General features: G+C 39.6%; 2 protein-coding genes and 1 long non-coding RNA gene across 6 annotated transcripts; 2 read left to right on the top strand and 1 right to left on the bottom strand.

Moving 5' to 3' along the window:
* Positions 1–167: 167 nt before the first annotated feature.
* Positions 168–19,052, bottom strand: LOC105269008 (rho guanine nucleotide exchange factor 10). Of its 4 annotated transcripts, XM_011308963.1 has the most exons (11): positions 18,732–19,052; positions 18,133–18,408; positions 16,960–17,338; positions 16,232–16,519; positions 15,685–15,857; positions 5,934–6,460; positions 5,330–5,830; positions 4,689–4,781; positions 4,178–4,564; positions 3,808–4,023; positions 168–3,453 (listed from the first exon to the last, which is right to left on the bottom strand). In XM_011308963.1, exons 3-11 carry the CDS (start codon positions 17,304–17,306, stop codon positions 1,351–1,353), a joined length of 4,635 nt encoding a protein of 1,544 aa, XP_011307265.1. In that variant the 5' UTR covers positions 17,307–17,338; positions 18,133–18,408; positions 18,732–19,052; the 3' UTR covers positions 168–1,350. The 4 variants fall into 4 exon arrangements, with proteins under 4 accessions (XP_011307265.1, XP_011307267.1, XP_011307268.1 ...); XM_011308965.1 differs by lacking the exons at positions 15,685–15,857; positions 16,232–16,519; positions 16,960–17,338; positions 18,133–18,408; positions 18,732–19,052 and adding an exon at positions 12,546–13,071; XM_011308966.1 differs by lacking the exons at positions 15,685–15,857; positions 16,232–16,519; positions 16,960–17,338; positions 18,133–18,408; positions 18,732–19,052 and adding an exon at positions 9,520–9,576.
* LOC105269010 (uncharacterized) lies at positions 10,414–11,452 on the top strand. Its single transcript, XR_892395.1, has 3 exons — positions 10,414–10,881; positions 10,968–11,221; positions 11,303–11,452. It is a non-coding gene; the product is annotated as an uncharacterized lncRNA (long non-coding RNA).
* LOC105269011 (uncharacterized) lies at positions 13,550–15,232 on the top strand. Its single transcript, XM_011308967.1, has 5 exons — positions 13,550–13,749; positions 13,842–13,935; positions 14,049–14,151; positions 14,371–14,657; positions 14,743–15,232. Exons 1-5 carry the CDS (start codon positions 13,578–13,580, stop codon positions 15,089–15,091), a joined length of 1,005 nt encoding a protein of 334 aa, XP_011307269.1. The 5' UTR covers positions 13,550–13,577; the 3' UTR covers positions 15,092–15,232.
* Positions 19,053–19,896: the final 844 nt, after the last annotated feature.

Raw genomic sequence — 19,896 nt, 5'->3', positions numbered from 1 at the left:
GAAAATATGATAAAAAATTGGAGTTCTTCAGCTTTCAAATTGGAAAAAAATAGGGGAAAAGGGAAAGGGGAATTTTTGAAGATGAGGTTACGATTAGGATAATAAATAATAAATAAAATGAGGAAGACAATGAGTTCTGCTTGATGAAAAATAATTATACTCATAGATATCTCAATAACGTTTGTTTAAATTACAAAGAAAAAAGAAAATCAAAAATAATGAAGAGAAAAGTAATGAGTAAACATAATTGTGAGAATTTTACAATGGCACCTGCTGGCCTTCGAGTGCATTATGTATATACATAAACTCCTGTCATATACTTCTCATACAAAAGAAAATTCATCACCGAGCATTCGAAAGCACATCAAATCTCCCATTTAATTTTTCTAATCAACTAGATTCATTCATTTCAATCACGCAATACGGGGTAACATTCGTGTTATCAACCATTATTATAATTTTTCTAGTTTCTCTTATCACAAGAATATAATAATTAAGAACTAACAAAGTTCATTTCCCAAGTGATTAATTGTTGCTTCTCTCTCCACAAATACTTTGCGGAAAAAAACAATGGCAGAAAATATATATAAATATTTTAGTTCAAAAACTCGATCGAAAATTTCTATAAGAAAAAGCTTCAACTGTTTTTTATTCCATTCGCTTATTTATAAAATGTGAACAGTTGTTTTTTCAATAGTAATTTCACGATTTAATAACTAACAAGGCCCAGAAAATTTGAACATTATTAATATATATCCATGGCTTATTTAACATTATTTCAACAAAAAATGAATTTTTCATCAGAAAAATTTACTAGTGGATTCTTCTTAATTACATTTGTTTTGAAAAATAATTTTCATACAAGAATGTATTTTTCGTCTTCTTCAATTTTTCTTTGGTGATTTATAATCAACTTTTTTTCATCATTTTTAAGTCATTTTCACGTCATTAATAAATTAGGAATGTCTTTTTCCATGAGAACAAATTGCATTGGGATTAACGAAAAAAAAATTGACGTGACGAATAGAAAAAAAAATAATTTCTCTTTGAGATTCTTAATTTCAGATTATTGTCGATTTGCACGTTAAATAAGCACCGGGAGAGTTGGGAATAAATACACAAAGTGGCTGAGGAGAACCTGAGCCTAAACTCATTTCCATCCCACGAACCGTTCTATCTCTCGCCCCAAATATCTCTGAAAATGAGATCAAGGGAAAAAAATGATCACGACCACGTGAAAGCCAGCAAAATTTTCCCTGAAAACGATTACCATGACGACCCACTTCCAAGCCCTTCCCCGAAGAAGCTCCCCCAGGTCGCCCTCAGCCCCTCGCACATTCATCCCTCCCCCTACAACTTCATCTCCCACAAAACAATATGTGCATCATTACTATTAGGCTCTCTCATCCCTTTCCCCTGAACACCCCCCAATTGCCTCCAATTAACATACCCTCTGCCCCCCATAAGGGTAAGAACAGTTCTCTTCGGCTGCTCAACAACCTGTACCTTCCTCTTCCCCGTGCCCTTGCTACACACCTTTGTCGCTTTATCTTCCTCTTTTCCCCCACCCGTAAATGCAAATCCCGCCTCCCGACCCCCACTCCTACTAACACAGGACCCATTTCTGGAAAGCTTGCCCTTGGAGAGATTCTCCTCGGACCCGGACGACGTGTACAAAGAGCTTGCATGTGAATCGACTGACCAATTGCTGAGATCGAGAGACCTGGGCCTCGTTATCTTCATCTTAAGCCGTCGATCGAGAGTATTAACTTTACTAGGCACGCCCCCAAGTTCGGGATCAGAACGCCTGAGGCTCTCATAAATAGTATCAACGCCTGAATTATTATCATTCTCGTAGTTCCTGGGGTACATAAGTTCCTCATACAAACCATAAACATTGCAATTCTCCCCTGACGATCCCGACGAATTACTCAGGGAGTTCCCGAGGAATGCCCCCTGGGCGGAGAAATTCCCACCGAAGCCCCTGGGAAGTGTCTTAGAACCCCTGTACTCACTCTCTCTCACCTTTTTTCGTCTCAAGGCCACAGGACTACCCGCCAACTGTTGCTTCAACTTGTCAACTCTATTCTTATTGACCTCTTCCTCGTTACCCTTAACCTCCTCCACCTCGAGTTCCTCTTTCGGATAAACGACCTTGGAGTTCTGAAGTGCCAGTAAAAATGTGATTGGTCCGAAATGGGCGTGGTAACTTATATTGACACGTCCACTGATTATGGGAACGCCCTCTAATCGAGGAAGGGGAATAGTGAGACTGATGCCGACGTTAGTCCCCACCCAGAGGAGACCCTTGCAGGCCATGAGAGCTGTCACCGTGACGGAGGCGTTCTCACCGTTCTCCCCAGGTGTTCCAAGTCTGTCCAATATTGAGGTCTTGGTGACCCTGAGGACATTCGAGGCGATGTTGATATCCTGAAGGTGCTTGAACGTCTCAGTGTGGTAGAGGCAGACGGTGGATGAGTTCTTGAGGGCCACCCAGAGCCCAACACCAGAGTGCGCCATCAGCTTGACATTCCCCACGTGTTCGTGCTGAACGGAGAAGCTCTTCAGGACTTCACCAGTGGGGCCCGAGAGGACCCATACCTTCTTACCAGACGCTGCATAGACCGTCGAATTGATGGGCATCAGACTGGCGACTGGATCGCGACCCAGAGATGCTTGACTCGGTGCCGAAAGATTCCAGCTACCATCCTGATTCCTTTTGTAAATCAAGAGATTCCCCGTGTCCAGAGCAATGAAGATATTGTCGCAGTGATACTTGATCTGAATGACAGATCCAGGTGTTGGGTACATTCCCATCTGCTCCTGTTTCTCAGGCTCCACGGCATTATAAATTATGACTTTATGAGAATCCGTTCCCAGGAATATCAGATCAGGATTGAGAGTGCTGAAGCTCTTGACGAACTCGATAGCTGTAACTTTCGTCTCAAAAAGATCGAATGCCGACGTCTTCTTCAGGGAAGTCGAGGAAGACGTTGCAGACGTCGACTGGGAGAAGACCGTGATGTGACTGGAGACACCATTACCCGTGCAGATCCAGAGGTAGCTCTGAGGATGCCTCGAGGTGTGTCTTCTCGTTGGTTTTGGTGACTGAGTGGTGTAGTAGCAGCCACAGGTGACTTCTGACGCATATTGGGAGCTGTAGACAGGCTGGGATTTGACGAAGAGCGGCATCTTGGTGCTGGGCCGTTGCTCCTGCTCAGGTACTTCCCAGGAGGGTGAGTTGTTGGGGTCCAGAGCGAGCTGGGCAAGACGCAATTCTGTAATCCAATCCTTCTTCACCAGGGGATTCTCCGTTTGGAAGGTGTACATTTGTCCTTGTTTTGTACTCAGCTGGAGGCAACAGCTGTCCGCCCATATCATGTCCTCGTCCTTCTGCTGGACTGACGACTGAATCGACTGAAGTATCTGCTTCGTCTGTTGAACTGATATACCCTGAAAGTTCCAAAAATAATTCATTCATTAACAATGACGTTATTACCGAGGATTAATAATGATTCTCTATTTTTCAGTCCATAAATTGTGGGTAATCCCTATTCTAACAGCCCTTGCCTACGCATGCGCGAGCTGCCCAAGCTGTGTAGTTAGCTGCGCAATGGGCCCACGAGTGAATTCACTCAATCCCATGTTTTCACCGTTTATCGTGAAGTTTTTCATTGCCAGTGAGGATTTTTGGCGTGGAGAAGATAAACATCCTTACCCATTCCACGAATTGAGTGCCAGGTAGTGAAATCTCACCGAATTTAAAGCTTGTTTGATAGAATAACAAATAAATGCGGTTGAATTTACCTCATACGTGCCCTTGAGTTGTGTAACCAAATCACTTATCCTCGACATGACCTCGTAATCATGCATAAGATCATTCATTTCCACGCAGAGGGTATCAGCACCTGCCTGACTACTCTCATTCATTCCCCCACTCTTGTCGGACTTCAAACTGCCGCCTTTGTTCAATCCAGCGGTGAGTAATCGGCTCAGTGTTGGCGATGTACTGGTGTCTTGAATCTTGAATACGAATTGAGAATAAAACATGAGGATGAAGTGCTCGGCGAATCAGTGAAGAATTTATTATTTTCGAAGCAGAATGAGTAGTGCCGATATATCAACACGAAAAAAAAAATTAGTATCAATATATTTTTGACTGATAATTGGGGAGTACCTCAATGTCGGACACCGGATGCGTCCACTTGAGGGTGAGCCTCTCGCTGCTGGAAAAATCATCGATCGATCTTGGCGCGACCGACACACAAACAACCAAATCATTAAGCAACAATAATCTTCTTCTTTTGGACTTTGTTATCATTCCACTGGCATTGAATTCCAATTGTGTAACATTGTCCTCTCTTATCAGATATCTAGAGGAAGATGAAAGTGGCCGGTGGGAGAGCTTTCCAGAAACGTGACGTAACATTTCTTTGAATGCCTGGAATTGCTCGGCCTCTCGTTTCCTTTCATTCAACATTTCTGCTAAACTCTCTAGCTGCGTCAGGGCTAGTTGCAGGGACATCCTGTCATGGTGACCTTGTGGTGTGTGTTTCAAAAGGTCCTGCGGGTGTCAATGCATTGGATAATCGGTTTAAAAAAATTTAACAAGGGCGTTATGAATCTCTCGTTGGAGGAATAGTATCTCTTGGTTATTAATAATATCAATAGTTAATGGTTTTGTTTACCTGAAGGAAGAGAATGAATTGTGGAAACCTCTGCACTGGTTTCACCATCAGTCCAAAGAAGGACAGCCTATCATGGGCACTTATTTGCTTCACCTGGTGATTACGAAAGTCGTAATGGCGATAATTAATAAACCTCGCTAAAGAGACACATCAGTATTATAAATAAACCAATTCATCAAGCCATAAAAAATTCAATCGAAATTGCCGGTGTCTTTTACATTTATGGGGTCGACAATGACCCCAATGGATACCCCAGAAAATTATCCTCCAAAAAAAAAATCAATCTCATGAATTACTCTGCAAAAATTATTCTTTGGGCTAGACATTTTAACGAAGAATTCAAAATTGGAAGGAATTGTAGGGATTGCATGGAGTTTTATAATAATATTCATATAATAAAATAATTTTCATTGTAATACCGAGAAAGATGAGACAGCGGACGTGCGTGGACTCTATTTAAATGTTGAGACAATCGCGGTTTTATGGAGAATATGATAATCACAGTCTACTATTATTTCTCGAAAATAATTTCACTGGAATCAATGATTAATAAATAATTTCGATGAGTATCAAGGGAATTTATAAAATTTTATAAAACTTCATGAGATTTCAACATCACCTGTAATTTCAAGAGTAATTACCTTGAAAAAATCAGCAAGTGCAGTTTTCCGTTTGGACTCCTGCTTGGCGAGGTCCATGGCAACGGAAAAATTATTGATAAATCCACTATAAATATCGAGAACGAGTGCTTTACTGAAACTCGCGACGAATACATCTCCAAGCCTCTCATCCTTGTCCCAAGACTCGACACACTCGGCGAGAGCCACTCTAAACAATGTATGACACTGCAGTATCTCGGGTAGTCGATGAAAAAGAGTTGCTATTTTAGTTTGACTGAGTATCGGTGGTGAGGACTCCTCCAATGGTTTTTTATACCCATTAACGAGTCTCTGTAACGTTGCGACATAACTGTTCTCCGATTGTACAAGGGCCGCCACAATGAGACGTCTTTTTAATTGCTGTTGTGTCAGTTTTGATGGAGCTGGGGGTAGAGTTGGGGGTGGCTGTCTGTGATGATGAGGACATTGGAATTGCATAATCGCAGCTGCTGGCGATGAGTTTGATCCATAAGTCTCCTCCTCCTGGAATTCAAACGAATTCATACATTCATCAAACTCGAAAAATTGATAATTAGTTTGAAAATATCAATTGGCAATTGTTAATTAGACCATGACGATGGGATACCTCAATTAAACGTGTCATGGTGTTGGCACTGGGTACTGGTGATCTCTGAAGAGGTGTTGATGATGGCTGTCCCTTGATAGGACTGCACATCGAGACAGTGGACGTATCAGATGACGAAGAGTCAACGTCATAATGATGAGTTGATCCTCGCCTGATGCTGAACCATCTCGATAATCTCCCCTGATTGATTGATGTGTCAATAGTCTCGGCATTTGCATTATTCAGTCTTATATTTTGGGTCCTCCACTTGTCGCACAGGGTCTTGGCCTTGTGCAGGGTATTGCGTAATTGACAGTTACTCTTTATGCTCATGTTGCTCTTCTCGGACTCGTCGTCGGACGACGGCTCGTGATCCGATGCTGAACACCAGGAGTCCTCGCTTTTAACGGATTGCACTGAGGCATTGGAGCTCGTTGCTTCCAGCAGATGATGTGGCGGCTGCTGGAGGCTCTGACGTTTTGTCAATTGGTCCATTCTTGGGGGTGGCACTACGTCGTCCCAGGATTGACAGCGAGAGCGAGGCTCATCTGCAGGACAAAATATTTCATTCTCATTTTTATTTTTCAATATTTATTCATTCGAAGTTTATTCTATTTTCTAATTAAATATTTGGTGGAATGGAAATATTCATTTTGAGGTTTAATGGTAATTTAATTTTTTTTTTGCGTGTTTGAATGGGACGTGAAATAATTCTGGTTTTCAATTCGGGTGTATGAGCTGTGACGTCCCCTGTTTCGAGAGTTATTCAAAGTTCAAGGACTTTGGATAGAAAGAAAAGGGAAAACAAATATTGAAACATGATTTCCATGTCTTTCGAGACATCCTCAGCTCTATTTTTAATCCTCTGACGTACGAGCATTTGGGAAAAATTACTGTAGTTGGCACTCGAGCTGTTTATTACAATCTCAAACGACAGACTAGAAAAAAATAGCGATTCTCAATAAAAAAAAAAGTAACGAACGATTTGTAGGGCGTCAGCAAAAGCTGGAAATACTGAACAAAAAGTTGTTAATTAAAAATAATTTAATTCATTGATTATTCATTTGAATTTCAGAGAATTTATCATAAATTATGAGATTTGACATTTGACGTCTTCAAATGTCAGGGGGGGACTTAAAAATAAAAACAATTAGATGAAAATAAAAATCAAAATGGGGGTAAAAATAAAAATCAATGGGAGAGGAAGAGTTATCTTTTTTTTTTTTGTTCCATTGTATTGCGGTTTGAGATTGGAATTGAATGGGAGCCGAAGAAAAAGTTGAGAATTCATTGGGGCACGTTTCAATATTTATCCATCCACTGGAAGTTAAGTCTCAGTGCATTGTCTGTCGGTTTTCACAGAATGAAATCGAGTTATAGAAGGTTCATGTGTAGGTCTGACAAACCAAGCGCAATACAACCCAATGGAATTACATAGAAAATCCCTCACGTACAGTCGAATGACGGAAGTGTCTATTTATAAGATATATTCCATTTATTGCGACAACGCATCCCAATTATTTTTTTCTCTCTACACGAGCCGAAAAAAAAGAAATGGTTTGAAAATTATTTGCAGTGTGTCCCTGACACGATTGGTCCACAAGTTAAATTACAGATTGCGGATTTAAAACGAAAGGGTTTAATTGTTAAAAATAAAAGAAAGGTTTCCCGAATTCGGGAGAAGGAAAATTGGGGAAATTATTGAGGAGAAATGGGAAAATGGTTTTTCGGTGAAAATTGGAAAAACCGAAACAAAGAGATTGCGAAATTTATTTTTGGATGAGAAACAAATCTATAAATTACCACGAAACGGAATAATTGAAGAAACGATTCTTTGAGGCTGAAAATAATGATTTCGATCGGTGGAAAATCGACGACTGAAAAACTGGAATCGATCCGAATTAAAAAATCGATTTTCTCCACAAAAAACCTAATATATCCCCAATAAATCGCTGAAAAAATCGATTAGAATTTCGAAGTCGATTTTCTTCACGAAAAATTCACGAGTCCTGCAAAAAAATCGGTAGAAAAATCGGTAGAAAAATCGGTAAAAAAAAATCGGTATAAAAAAGCGCTGGGGAGCTGCATAAAATAGCGTTGTTAAAAAAAAAAAACAATAATAATTCAAAGTTGGGGTGAATAAACGTTGTAAACGTGGGAATAACTGTTGCGGGTGCGTTTTAACGAGTCTCAATTGAGAGAGCGTGATGCGGATGCTGACAATGCCCCAAGTCAAATTGCCCACCAGCCACCAATAATTATTCAAACAATTATCAATCCCCTGTACGTAAAACGAAATAATTTTCACTCTCGACTGTACGAATGGCATATTTTTATTTTATTTCTCTGTTCTCTTTCTTTTTGCAATCGTTAAAGTTTGCGCGGAGGCCGCCACCTCCATTTCCATCTCCTCTCGCGGATTCCAGTCCAGGGGACTTGGCCTCGACTTTACTCCCGCTAAAATCCAAGACGAAGACGGAAAATTATTATCGCTGTGCAATCGGTGCAAACACCGATCATTGTTCAAGGGGATTTTAATGAGAAATACGAGACCCTCGTTGCAATGAATTTTTTTTTTCATTCGGTTATTGCCGATTTATTTCCCGGGTTAACGATATTTTTACTTCTGGCTTGCCGTTCCATTTGTTAATGCATTTTTTTTTTTTTTTGAAATTTGGGTGCTGCTTTTTGGGGAGAAGTCCGATGTGTTGGAAATTTGGAAAAGCCTCTGCTTGAATCCAGAATTTTTCACAAATCGTTTCGCAAGTCGGCGAAAGCGATAATTCGATTTCAATCTCATTCCTTCAAAATTCGATTACCGAATGACTAATCCACCCACGGACCCAATTTTTTTTTCACCTCTCTAAAAATTTAGAGGTTGCCCAAAACTCCTACTCATTCACCTCCAGAAGTCTGTCGAAAAATGACACATGTCTGCGAAATGATTTTTCAATTTCAAAAGGACTGAAAAAACATTGGAAATTATCTAACTTCAATTTTTACTCTTATACTCCTTAAAAAATTGGAGAAACCCTTGGCATTTAAATTTTCAAAGATCCAAAAACGATAAAAATCGCACAATCCTCTGAAAAATTCACCTCAAAACAATTTTCAAAAAAATGGGTCGCAAGCCGAATAAAACACTAAAAAATTTCCATACCTGAGAAAACCCAGAACCGAGAGCCCCTCATAAAAATAAAATAAATAAACAAACCAACGACCTAAACAAACTCCACCAAACCCCCTCCCCGCCCGAAAAAACGCAGTGCGTCAATTCCCCAGAATCGAAAAAAATCCCCAGACGATCAGATCCCCAAAAAAAAAAATCTCACATTTGTGTTTCCGCAGGACGACACCATCCCGGAGTTTCCTCATGTATCACCAAAACCCCTCCACTGGAGGATCCCCCACAGCCCCCCAAATCACCAAAAAAGTCACAACTTTTCAATAAAAAAAAAAAAATAAAAAATCCCTGGACTGTCACCTCACAAAATATTTTTTACTCTCCAAATCCCAAAGAAATTCCTCGAGAGCAGCAATAACCGAGTGCACTATTGGTCGTATTCCATTATGTCTTGTGGCTTGTGTCAGGACTAAAACCACCTACCACAAATTGATGAGGAGGTGGGGAGACACCAGTGGCTCTCTCAACTCCAGAAGAGAGTGGAGTTACTTCCACCTCTCAGCTAAACGTATCATCAACTACTTCCATATTCCTCTCCACTTCTGCATTCTGAATGGTTGCTTATCCCCCCACCGACCCCATGGGTCACCCCCCTCCACCCCCTCCTCCCCCGCTCTCCCCCTTCTTCCCCACCGACCCCACCACCTCCTACGCATACAAAATACTGTTTCTTCTAATGGTTTCAACGTCGCATTGTTCCTTCAATTAAATCACGTTGAATTATTCTCCAATCATTGATCAATCGAATCAATCAATTTCAGATTACTGAGGGGTGGGTCAAATTGACGGAAGACAATTCCATTTTATTTGATTTGGATTTTGAGAAAGAAACCGGATGAGATATTTCTCCGCACGATAAATATGTAATTGTTAAAATATATATATCTCTCTTATCACCCCCTCCCCCTGAAATCCCCCTAAAAATACACAAACAAAGAAAAAAAAATCAATATTAATTCCAATCGATGCCCAAACACAAAGGGTTTCCGGGTGTTCGCTTACTCAGCTCTCCCTCGTCCCCAATAAACGAATAGAGAATAAAAACCTGGACTGAATAAAAAATAAATAAATAAAAAAAAAGAAGAATCATTTTAAAAAAAATAACGGCCATAACGCGTGTGCGCATGTACACTGGGAACAAAACCTCCCGAACACGGAATAAAGGAATTAAAATTAAATCCCCCTGTTCCCCCTTAATGGCCCCCCTTCCTCGACTGTACCCCCACCCCCTCTGTACCCCACCCTCCCCCTCATGCAGGTTGCGTACTACATATTCAGGCGCAACAGGCGGGTGTTGCACGCAATGGTGTCACGAGTGCTAGAAAGAGATGGAATAGACAGAATAGATTCGATAGAAAAGGAAAAAAATATAATAGAAAAAGAAATGAAGTAAAAAAAATTGTGGGATTTATTTTTTTTTTTGAGGGGAAGAAATGGAATACACAACGGAACAGGTGAACTACCCGTGGGTAAATGAAATTACCACATGATTTCAATGAATAATTCATCGGCTTGATAAATAATTCTTTTAATTGACGGTAAATTTGTTGAATGGGTTCACTGGGCCAGAGGTGAATTAATCGGCTGGGGGTGAATGAGTTTTTTTTTTTTTTGTAATGGAGTGTTTTGATGACGGACATTACGATTCAACGGTTTATTTGGTACGAGTGGAGGTTCAATCATGCGGGCACAATGACGTCCTTCGGATGGAGTCAAGCACTTCCGGTGATGATTTACGGTGCGGTGGAGATAGGAGTTGGTGGGTCATTCAACGCTGGATTTTGGGTGGATTTTAAAATTTGTTTTAGATTCATTAACCGATTGAAATAATAACTGGTAAATAATTTATTAATGATTTGACGATTTTTCAGTTTTGTGGTGTTTCATGGCAATTTAGGACAGCTCCAGGTGAATCCATTGAGCTGGAGTCATTGGAATTGATGAAATGAAGATTTAAATGAGGTGGAGAAATTTTGTAAACAGTTCTTTGCGATTATTGAGGACACAGGAACATTTAGAGATGATTAGATTCAATTGAGATTGACAGAAAGCAGCTCCTCCAAAAACTTTTCTATTTGTAATAATTAATGATGTGTCCAGAGATCGTTGGGGTAAACGGCCAATGGTAACACGAGAAATATTGAAATCTATTTCAATTTCCAGTGAGAAAGTCGTACTAAACATTTTCTGTTTGTTGTCTCTTTAGTAAATAGACGGTTGAGTGAGTTTTAATTGAAAGTGACTGGAGAGATTTTTTAAATCGATGATTAATGATGAAAAATCGGATTATGAAGGCAAAAGGAAATTGTTGAGGTATTGCGATATTGACCTTGAAACGAAAACCCGAATTTTTGGGATTCAGTCAACATTTGTTTTTTAGTTTGATGTATAAAATTTAATTAATCGAATGTTCATTAAATTTGTTTTTTTTCGATGTAACAATTAAATGAAAATTCGAATGAGAAAATAAAATTAATTATTTAATAATCGGTGGACATTTGGGAGAGAAATGAAAAGAAAAATGGGAAAAAATGGAAAAATTGAAGAGAAAAGTTGGAGAGCTGGAATTTTCGTGGATCTTGGTGAAAAAAATATTGTAACCCATGGAGTCATACCAGCATGTACCACAATTCTCCCGTGTGCCTCGAACCCATTGGGTTTATCCTCCAAAACCATCTGGCAACACTGCCAGCGTCTAGTTTGAAATCACCATGGGTGTCATTCCCTTTCCTTTATCTTTCTCCCTTCTTCGGTCATTTTAGAAACAACTACCACTGCTCTCTCCATACCATTCCTCTCCTCTATTTTATCCCCACCAAAATACTCTAATTTTAATTTCCAAAAAGCCTAATTAGAAATCACTGCAACGAGATAAAGAGAAATTGTTGAGCTTTTCGTAATAAATACTATCGGAATTTTTTTCCTATCTCTCAGCACCTCTTCCTGCTCTCAATTTTAAACACATTAAAATTACACATCAATTGCACTCAGTTTAAAATAATCATTGGTTAATTACTCCCGGTAATTTAATTGAATAAAAAAATTGACATTCAAGCGGTCGTTTTGGAGTGGAAATTTGAATTTTTTTAATTCGTCTCATTTTTTGTTCGACAGAATTTTATTTTCCTGGGGTTGAAAATAAAAATTTTACGTGGGGAATAATTTGTTGTTAAATTAGGCATTGAGTGGTGGATCACCTTGGAAAATTTTGGCATGACGTGTTGGGGAATTTTGGGGGGAAAAAATTGCAATGATTTTTTGAATTCCAGCATTTGGGGAAAATCGAGTGACTGGTGATTTCACTCATTGGCAATTTTCTCGGAAATTGCTCGTGGAAAAGCGGTTTACCCAGTGCCATTTTCATCGCAATTTCACCAGCTTTCCACTGGCACAAGCCCATTCCAGTAATTCCCATCGATCAATTAAAAATTGATAAACCATTGACTCACATTTTATCAAAACAACTCCGTTCTGCATCTCCTCCATTTTTTAAATCCAAAATTCACTCAAAAATAGGGGGCCAAACAGATCAGCCCCCTCATTGGTCCTCGAGGAGGCTGCACATGTGCACAAAATCGAATTTCAAAAAAATGTACCAAAAATCCCAAACAAAGGGGATAAAAACAGAGAAATCAAAAACAGTTTATCACTCTGTAATTATTGCTCGACACCGAATGCAAAAAAATTTGGGGGATTTTTTAGGGGCACACAAAAATCACCATTTTTTCTCGCAGAAAACAACAAAAAAAAAAACACACACACACAAAACACCCACTAGTCGCGATTGTGTCCGTTGGTGGAGAGAACGCGGATTTTTTGATTCGTTATTTGAGTTTTTCCCTCATTTTTTTGGTGATGGTTTGGAGATGTTGGGGGGTGGTGCTGGGGGGGTGTTTTTAGTCAACTGTTGGGGACTTTTTGGGTGATTTGTCAATGATTTATACTGCATTATGGCGGTTGTTACTGGAGTTCTTGCGTTTCGCGCACTGAGGGAGTTTCAACTGTCGGAGCGGAAACGAAAATAGTGGGGGGGAGGGAAATTCGTTTTTATTTGTGTGCGGGGGAGGGCGGTGAGAGGGGAAGGGAGAGTGGCGGGAGAGGGCGCCACCAGTCAGAGCTTTTGTTTTTGAATTCTGCGCGCAATTTTGTAATTCAAATTCTGAAGATCAGAAATTCTTGAAAATTTTGAGACACCTGGCGTTTTCTCAAACGGTTTTAAAAAAATCACAGATCAAAGTACTGATTCCAAATTTTCACCACAAAATAAATGGAATAACAAGTAAAATAAATAGATAAAACGAATGTTTAGATTATTTCATATTATCCAGAAATTCCTGAACATTCGGTTTGTCAAGTAGATTAACATCCGTCAGGGTGAGAATTCCTGTCATGACCTTGTGATTTTTCCCAGTAGATGGCAACCTAATGAATTTCCTCAGAACCACAAGGCAAGCCCAAGCCCAAGCCCCATAAACCAGAGAATGAGTCTGCGTAGAATTCATTTCTATCACAAAATAGTAGATGAGAGCAAGACATCTCCTCCCACCACCCCCTCGTGGTCTCAAACGAGGTCTAAATTTCAGTACGCATTTAAGCACGATGATTATCGTGACAATAACATGACGCAGATGTATCACCACGCCAAATTCAGATGTGAGTAAAAACAAAAAAAAAAATCAGATTAAATAAACCACCGAGAAGGTCCCAAGGCCCTCAATACTAATGAATTTCTCTCAATCGATCAGGGACGGAAAATTTAACTTCAAGATTCATACAACTCAGGAGAGAAAATGGAAAATTATTCACTGGCAGAAAATACTCGGCTCAAGGCGGATGGGAGTGCGTAAACAATTGCTCAATGATTTATTCATTTTTCAATTCGATTTTATCGTTTTTTGATGACTTGTATGCACTGACGTGTGTCATTGGAATGTTTTTTATTCCGAATTTAGGCACATCCTCAAGCTGATGAGACGCGAGTTTCCAACGATAATGGCTGACGTTCAATACCGAGTGTTGAAAAAAAAGTGGTCCAACTTGTTACAGCAGTACAAGGTAAGAATTTCACGTTTTTCAATTTTCTCGGAATGCCATTGGCCCCCTAGGGACCCCAACGAATACCTGGGGATATAACTGATTTCAAGGCCTCGGAATTGTCTCTCGTTTTTTGAAAATTCACTGATTCGACATTAAAAGCACATTTAGTCATTTTTTATTGACGACTGAGTGAATTTTATTTGCGATGAGATTTGAGAAGATTTTTTTGGATTTTAGGAATTTAAAAATCCAGTCCAGGGTGATAAAAACCGTGCGGACGACGTCTCCTGGCCATTTTTCAATGCCATCGAGGAAGTTGTACACGGCCAGAGAAGTGTTCGAGCAGTTCCCGATAATTACGCAGAGGATAATGAAATAGAGGAAGAGGTTGATCCCCACGAATTTCTATGTGTCTCAGTAACACCCTCGGACGAGCAGATATCACCCCCTGTTTCACCAGTTGAGGAGAAATACAATCACCTGGACGACACACCAATTCAAGTCGAGGAATTTTCACGTTCAAGGTGTATTTACCATTGTCGTCATTTTTTCAAGCCGTTATTACCGATATTTTATGACTTTTCATGTTCAATTAATGAATTGTTTTAGATCATCCAAGAGTGAGTGCACCCCCTCGATATCTGTCAAGGACGTGACAAAGCTGAGAAGGACGGAAAACCAATCACGTGTTAGCCAGCAGCAGCTGCAGATGATCCGAACGGCTGTGAATCAGGCAAAGAGGCCGAAACAGTCGGTAGAAACGGAAGTAAATAAGAAGAATAAGAGACATCATATTGAGAGAAATCCACAGGACTCTGGGACTCCTCAATCCACTGAGGCGCAGCTTGTCCATAAATTCGAGGAATTCATCGAATACACCAAGCAGAGGGACGAGGAAAACAGACTCATCATGCTCAGGATATTGTCAGCAGTCGAGAAAATTGCCGATAAATTTTAATGATCGTTTCATTCAGCGTGGAAAATCTCTAGGTTAATTATTTGTTGGAATTTTCCAGAATTTTAATAAATTTTTTTGATGGACAAAATAATATTACCGATCTAAACGAATTATTGCCAATATTCGTCTCGAAAGTGGAATGTGGAAATAAATTTCCTTTTACTAAGAGATTGCTCTTCTGGAAATTCACCCTTGAAATACATTTTTTGGGTCTGATTGGTTGAAAAATCGTGGAAAATGGAAATTAGTCCATGGAAAATCCAAATGAATTCAGTGAAATTCTATTACAACATGAACACGTGGCACAGCAGATGCTGTTGTAACATTAAAGAGATGGCCGTAGTGTCTCGTGACCTCTGGCAAGTACCAATAATTAACTGTATGCATTCAGTGCTTACGTCACGAAGTGATTCCCCTCTCTCAACAATTTCCCTGGAATTTACGGTTACTACCCTCCCCTCTTTACCGCCCCCCCACCCACCGTGGGCCCCCCAGGTAGTAATGGATCATTTACACCCATGAAAAAAATTCTCATCGATTTTTAAAGATTGAATTTCTCGGAAAAAAAATAATACGAAAAAAAATCGACTCACCACAGACTTTCGAGGAGTTAGTGAAGGCATGCAGCTTCTTCCAGCTCTTCAATCCCTTCTTCCAAATCATTGTTGCTTTGTTTCGTCGAGTCGTACTGCCGATGAGTTTCGTGCAAGATGTTGAGGCCAGAGAATTTTTGCCAAGGTCACGACGGAGAGATCCCAGTCCAGATCTTGGGATAAAACAAAGAATAAAGATTGAATAAATAGATCTCAAATTGTAATTATTATAAACAGAAAAGGTCTGGAGTTAATCTCTGTTCAATCAATTTATTCATTTTTATATTTTCCTCTGCCCATAATTATCGATTTTCATTTAATCAACTCCAATTAGAAATTATTCCCCAAGAAATTCCTAAATTCCTGACATGAAAAACAATGAAACACGATCTCATTTCCCTATATCCATTTTCCAAATCAAAGAAAGTGAACGTATCGCCTTTCTACCGATGCATTAGCCGTGCCAAGTGCCTATGACAGTGAAAGTGGAATTCACTAGTGCATAAATCACATCCCAGGACATGAAAAAAAAAAAAAATGGCATTACCTGTAACTGGCACTTGAGCTGCCACTGAATCCACTGTCGAGATCACATCCAACTGGTGACATAGACTCCTCTGCTAAAATACTGTGGAGTATTTTTCGCTTTTCCTCGTCATCGTGTCGCATCATCTCGGAATTTTCATCGATCTCGTCGATCATCGAGGGCATCAACATCGCCTCGACACTCAGATTTAATTCCCCGAGGACACGACGATGACCTAATTGAACTCTTCGAACTTCCTCATCAACTAGAGATCGTCCGGAGCCCGAGATACCCAGGCGACATTGTCTACTGGAACAATAAACAATCAGATCGATTATTCATAACGGTCTCGTGGATTTTTTTTTATAATTTTTATCAAATTTGAAAATTTATTCGAGATGAACTCAATTTCTATTTTGGCACTTGATAAAACCATTTTTCAATGCAATAATAATAATAATAATGAGGTATTATGATTATTATTATGTTTATATAAACAAATGAAAAAGCAATGAATTCCGATTTAATTGAATTTAATTAGAATAAATAAATAAGCAATAAATTTGAACTCCTGAAAGCACCTGAAAAGGCGATACCCACCGATAAATTTCTATTTTCCAGCACTTAAAGGCCCCCCTGGAGGCAGAGAATGAGCCCCGGGGTGAGGACAAAGGGCCCGATGCCCAAAAAAGGGCAACAGGTGGGGATAAACGGTGAAAGAATGGGGGGGAAAAAAAAAAGTTGCCTACCTGATCTCGGATATCTCCTCGTAGATGTTCTCCTCAGTTCCATATCGTGTAACATAGGTGTGTCTTTTAGTTGGATCTCGCACAGGTGTTCCACACTGTATGTGACAATTCCACATTCGCTGTCCACCCTCTTGGTAGCCACCACGGGGATAAATTGAGCTTGGACCTGGCTCGTAACATGCGTAGGAGTAATCCTGAATGAGTCGTTGATGTTGGGATGTGGATTGTTCAGCCGTTGGAGGTGGATATGGTGGTGGTGGTGGAAATTCGAGATTTGCACAGCGCGATGACTGGGGTATCTGACCCAGGCATGTGCCTGGACAGGATGGCGACACTGGGGTTGCCATTTCTCATCGTCCGGTCATCGGTGGAGAGATATCTGGGGATGTTATTCGTTTTACAATTCTCAGTTATTACGGAGTTATTGATTTTCATTTTTACTCATTGTGGGATATCTCGGAATTGAAGGGAGATACCGAAATTTTTGTTGATACCTCTTTTTCACTTCTGGGTTCATTCTGCAAAAGAGCTCTTATGAAAAATTCCACTATCTCCTTCAGATCCCGAGATATTCCCCGAAAACTCGAGTTCAATCGATTCAATACAGTGAGTAGTAATCCTACGAAAGAGAAATTGATACAAAAAAAAATGGTAGGCTACATAAAGACCTCCGAAAAACTCCATAAAAACTGTAATTATCCCCACTAATTCCCTAGAAAGCGTTGAAAAAAATTAGAACAGCTGAGCGACAGCCGAAAGACATTCTAACATTTAAATTACCATAACTCGAACAAAAGAGGAAAAATTCATCAAGAAATCTCCAAGAATGTTCTATGAATCCCCTAGAAGTAAAAACAGCATGACCTTTCACCAAAAAAAAGTCGTCAAATAAAATTCTCATCAAATCGTTCTCACGATCGTTACAATCTCACGTTTATCAAACATTCGCAGAACTATTTACAAATAAATCAGGCACTCTAGCACGAGTACAATATACTCATTGAAACAGAGAGGCCAAAAGAGAGGGGAAAGTCTCGAAGGACACGAGAGTTCGTGACCCCAAATGAACGAAAAAAAAAAAAGGGTCGGAAATATCGAGATAGAGATGAGTTTTAAAAAAATGGTTAAAAAAAATTCATGAGATGATTTTAACGATCTAGATGGATCACTCACCAGTTGTGCATCCTCGGGCGTCCATTTTTGCCCTCTCGATCTTGGAATTCCCCAGATAAACTCGAGGAATTGATTGTTCAATTCGAGATGAATTTACTACTGACCCCTCTGATGCTTTTTTTTCTCTCCTTTTGTTATTGTGAAAGACCTCGTAACGAATTTGTTTTGGGGGGTCTTTATGGCACTCAACACACACTCATTGTTGGACTTGGGAATAATAAATATGCATCACGCATATTACTCGTGATGCCGGTCAACTGCTCGAATTAATTTCAACTGGTCAAAACAAGAAAAGCGAAATTAGAGGGAATTTAACTCTCGTAGACGAAACAATTTCAAGATTAAATTACACGAAATAATTCTGTCGTTTCTCTCGATTCAAAATGGAATTTAAACATCGATTTATTCAAATATCCCCGAAAATTTTATGTCAATTTACCAGATAATCATCGTAAAATCAGAATAATTGCAAACACCTCGAGGAAATTCGGGAAATTCATTCGGAGTGAAATGAAAAATGAGGAAAAATCGGGGGAAGAATAACCGCAAGTTTTTCGATTTGAAATCGGAATTTTTGTTGGATTAAAAAAAAAAATCACCACTGGACACTGCACCACCGGCAGAAGATCGAAAAATTCGGCCCTGGGCCCCAACAGGCCCCAAAATCACAGCATGACCGACATAAACTCAAACTCTGACACTTTGACGCGAAAAAATAGAATTAATCCACCGACGAAGTGACTGAGACAATTCTCCCTTTGTCCTCCGATAATTCCACATTTAAATGTATATCACAGGACGCCGTATCCCCGGCGACAGTAAAATTTATTTGCCCATGAAGAGGTGAATTCCTTTTGAGCCTTTTCTCAGAGACAAACCGGGGCGCAAGTGGCGGTTGTGAGGGAACTGAGAGTTTTTCGGCTCGTGAGAGACGCTCTACGGATTTCTTCGACATCTTACTGATGCCACATCCCAGTGGAGAAAAGAGAAAGAGAGATGAGAGATTTGTTGGTTTAATTTGGAGTGGGGGGAACTGCTCTTTTGGTTTCCCAATGTTTTTCAAGATGAGAAGTAAAAGGTAGCGCCACCAGATGGAGACAGCTGATGGACAATCAAAAATTTATCAATCGATAATTTTTCAAAATCTCGACATTTCTCGCGCGGCAATTCCCGAAAATTTGAATAATCCCGTGAGCTCAGTGAATCCAATTTTTTTCGTTTTATTTATTTAATTTGTTTAATTAAAAATTTATTTTATGTTTATTTTTTTTAATTGTGGGTATGGAAAGGGATATTATCATTTTTTTTTTTTTGTGACAAGTGATCGGGCTATCTACCCTCCAGTGATTTTTTTATTACCCTGAGGTGTTGGCCTAAACAAATATCGTAATCCTCGGGGCATTGAAATCACCACCTGTTGAAGTCCTGCCACTTGTTGCGCCCCCAGGGGCGAATGATCCTCGAGGAATTTCGAGGGCCCACGGCAACTCCTCGAGTTCAAAAAAAAAAAATCCAAAACAAATATTTAAAAAATCGAAATTCCCAGATTACCCAGAAGAAATTTCACCTCAAGCACTCGTTACTACTCTCGTATTTTTAATCAATCCATTGATGAATTTAAATGAATAATTAATAATTAATCAATAGTCAATTTATTTGGCTAGTCATTATTTCTCCCGGAGGGTACGAAAATGTTAATTATTCTTCGTAAACAATTTTAGAAGATTTGTTATTATCTCCACCGGAATGATAATAAGAAAATTC

The sequence above is a fragment of the Fopius arisanus genome, unplaced genomic scaffold (assembly GCF_000806365.1).
Source record: "Fopius arisanus strain USDA-PBARC FA_bdor unplaced genomic scaffold, ASM80636v1 scaffold00064, whole genome shotgun sequence".
Taxonomy (NCBI): domain Eukaryota; kingdom Metazoa; phylum Arthropoda; class Insecta; order Hymenoptera; family Braconidae; genus Fopius; species Fopius arisanus.
The sequence above is the reverse complement of the archived record's forward strand: the minus strand, read 5'-3'. Positions and strand labels throughout refer to the sequence as shown.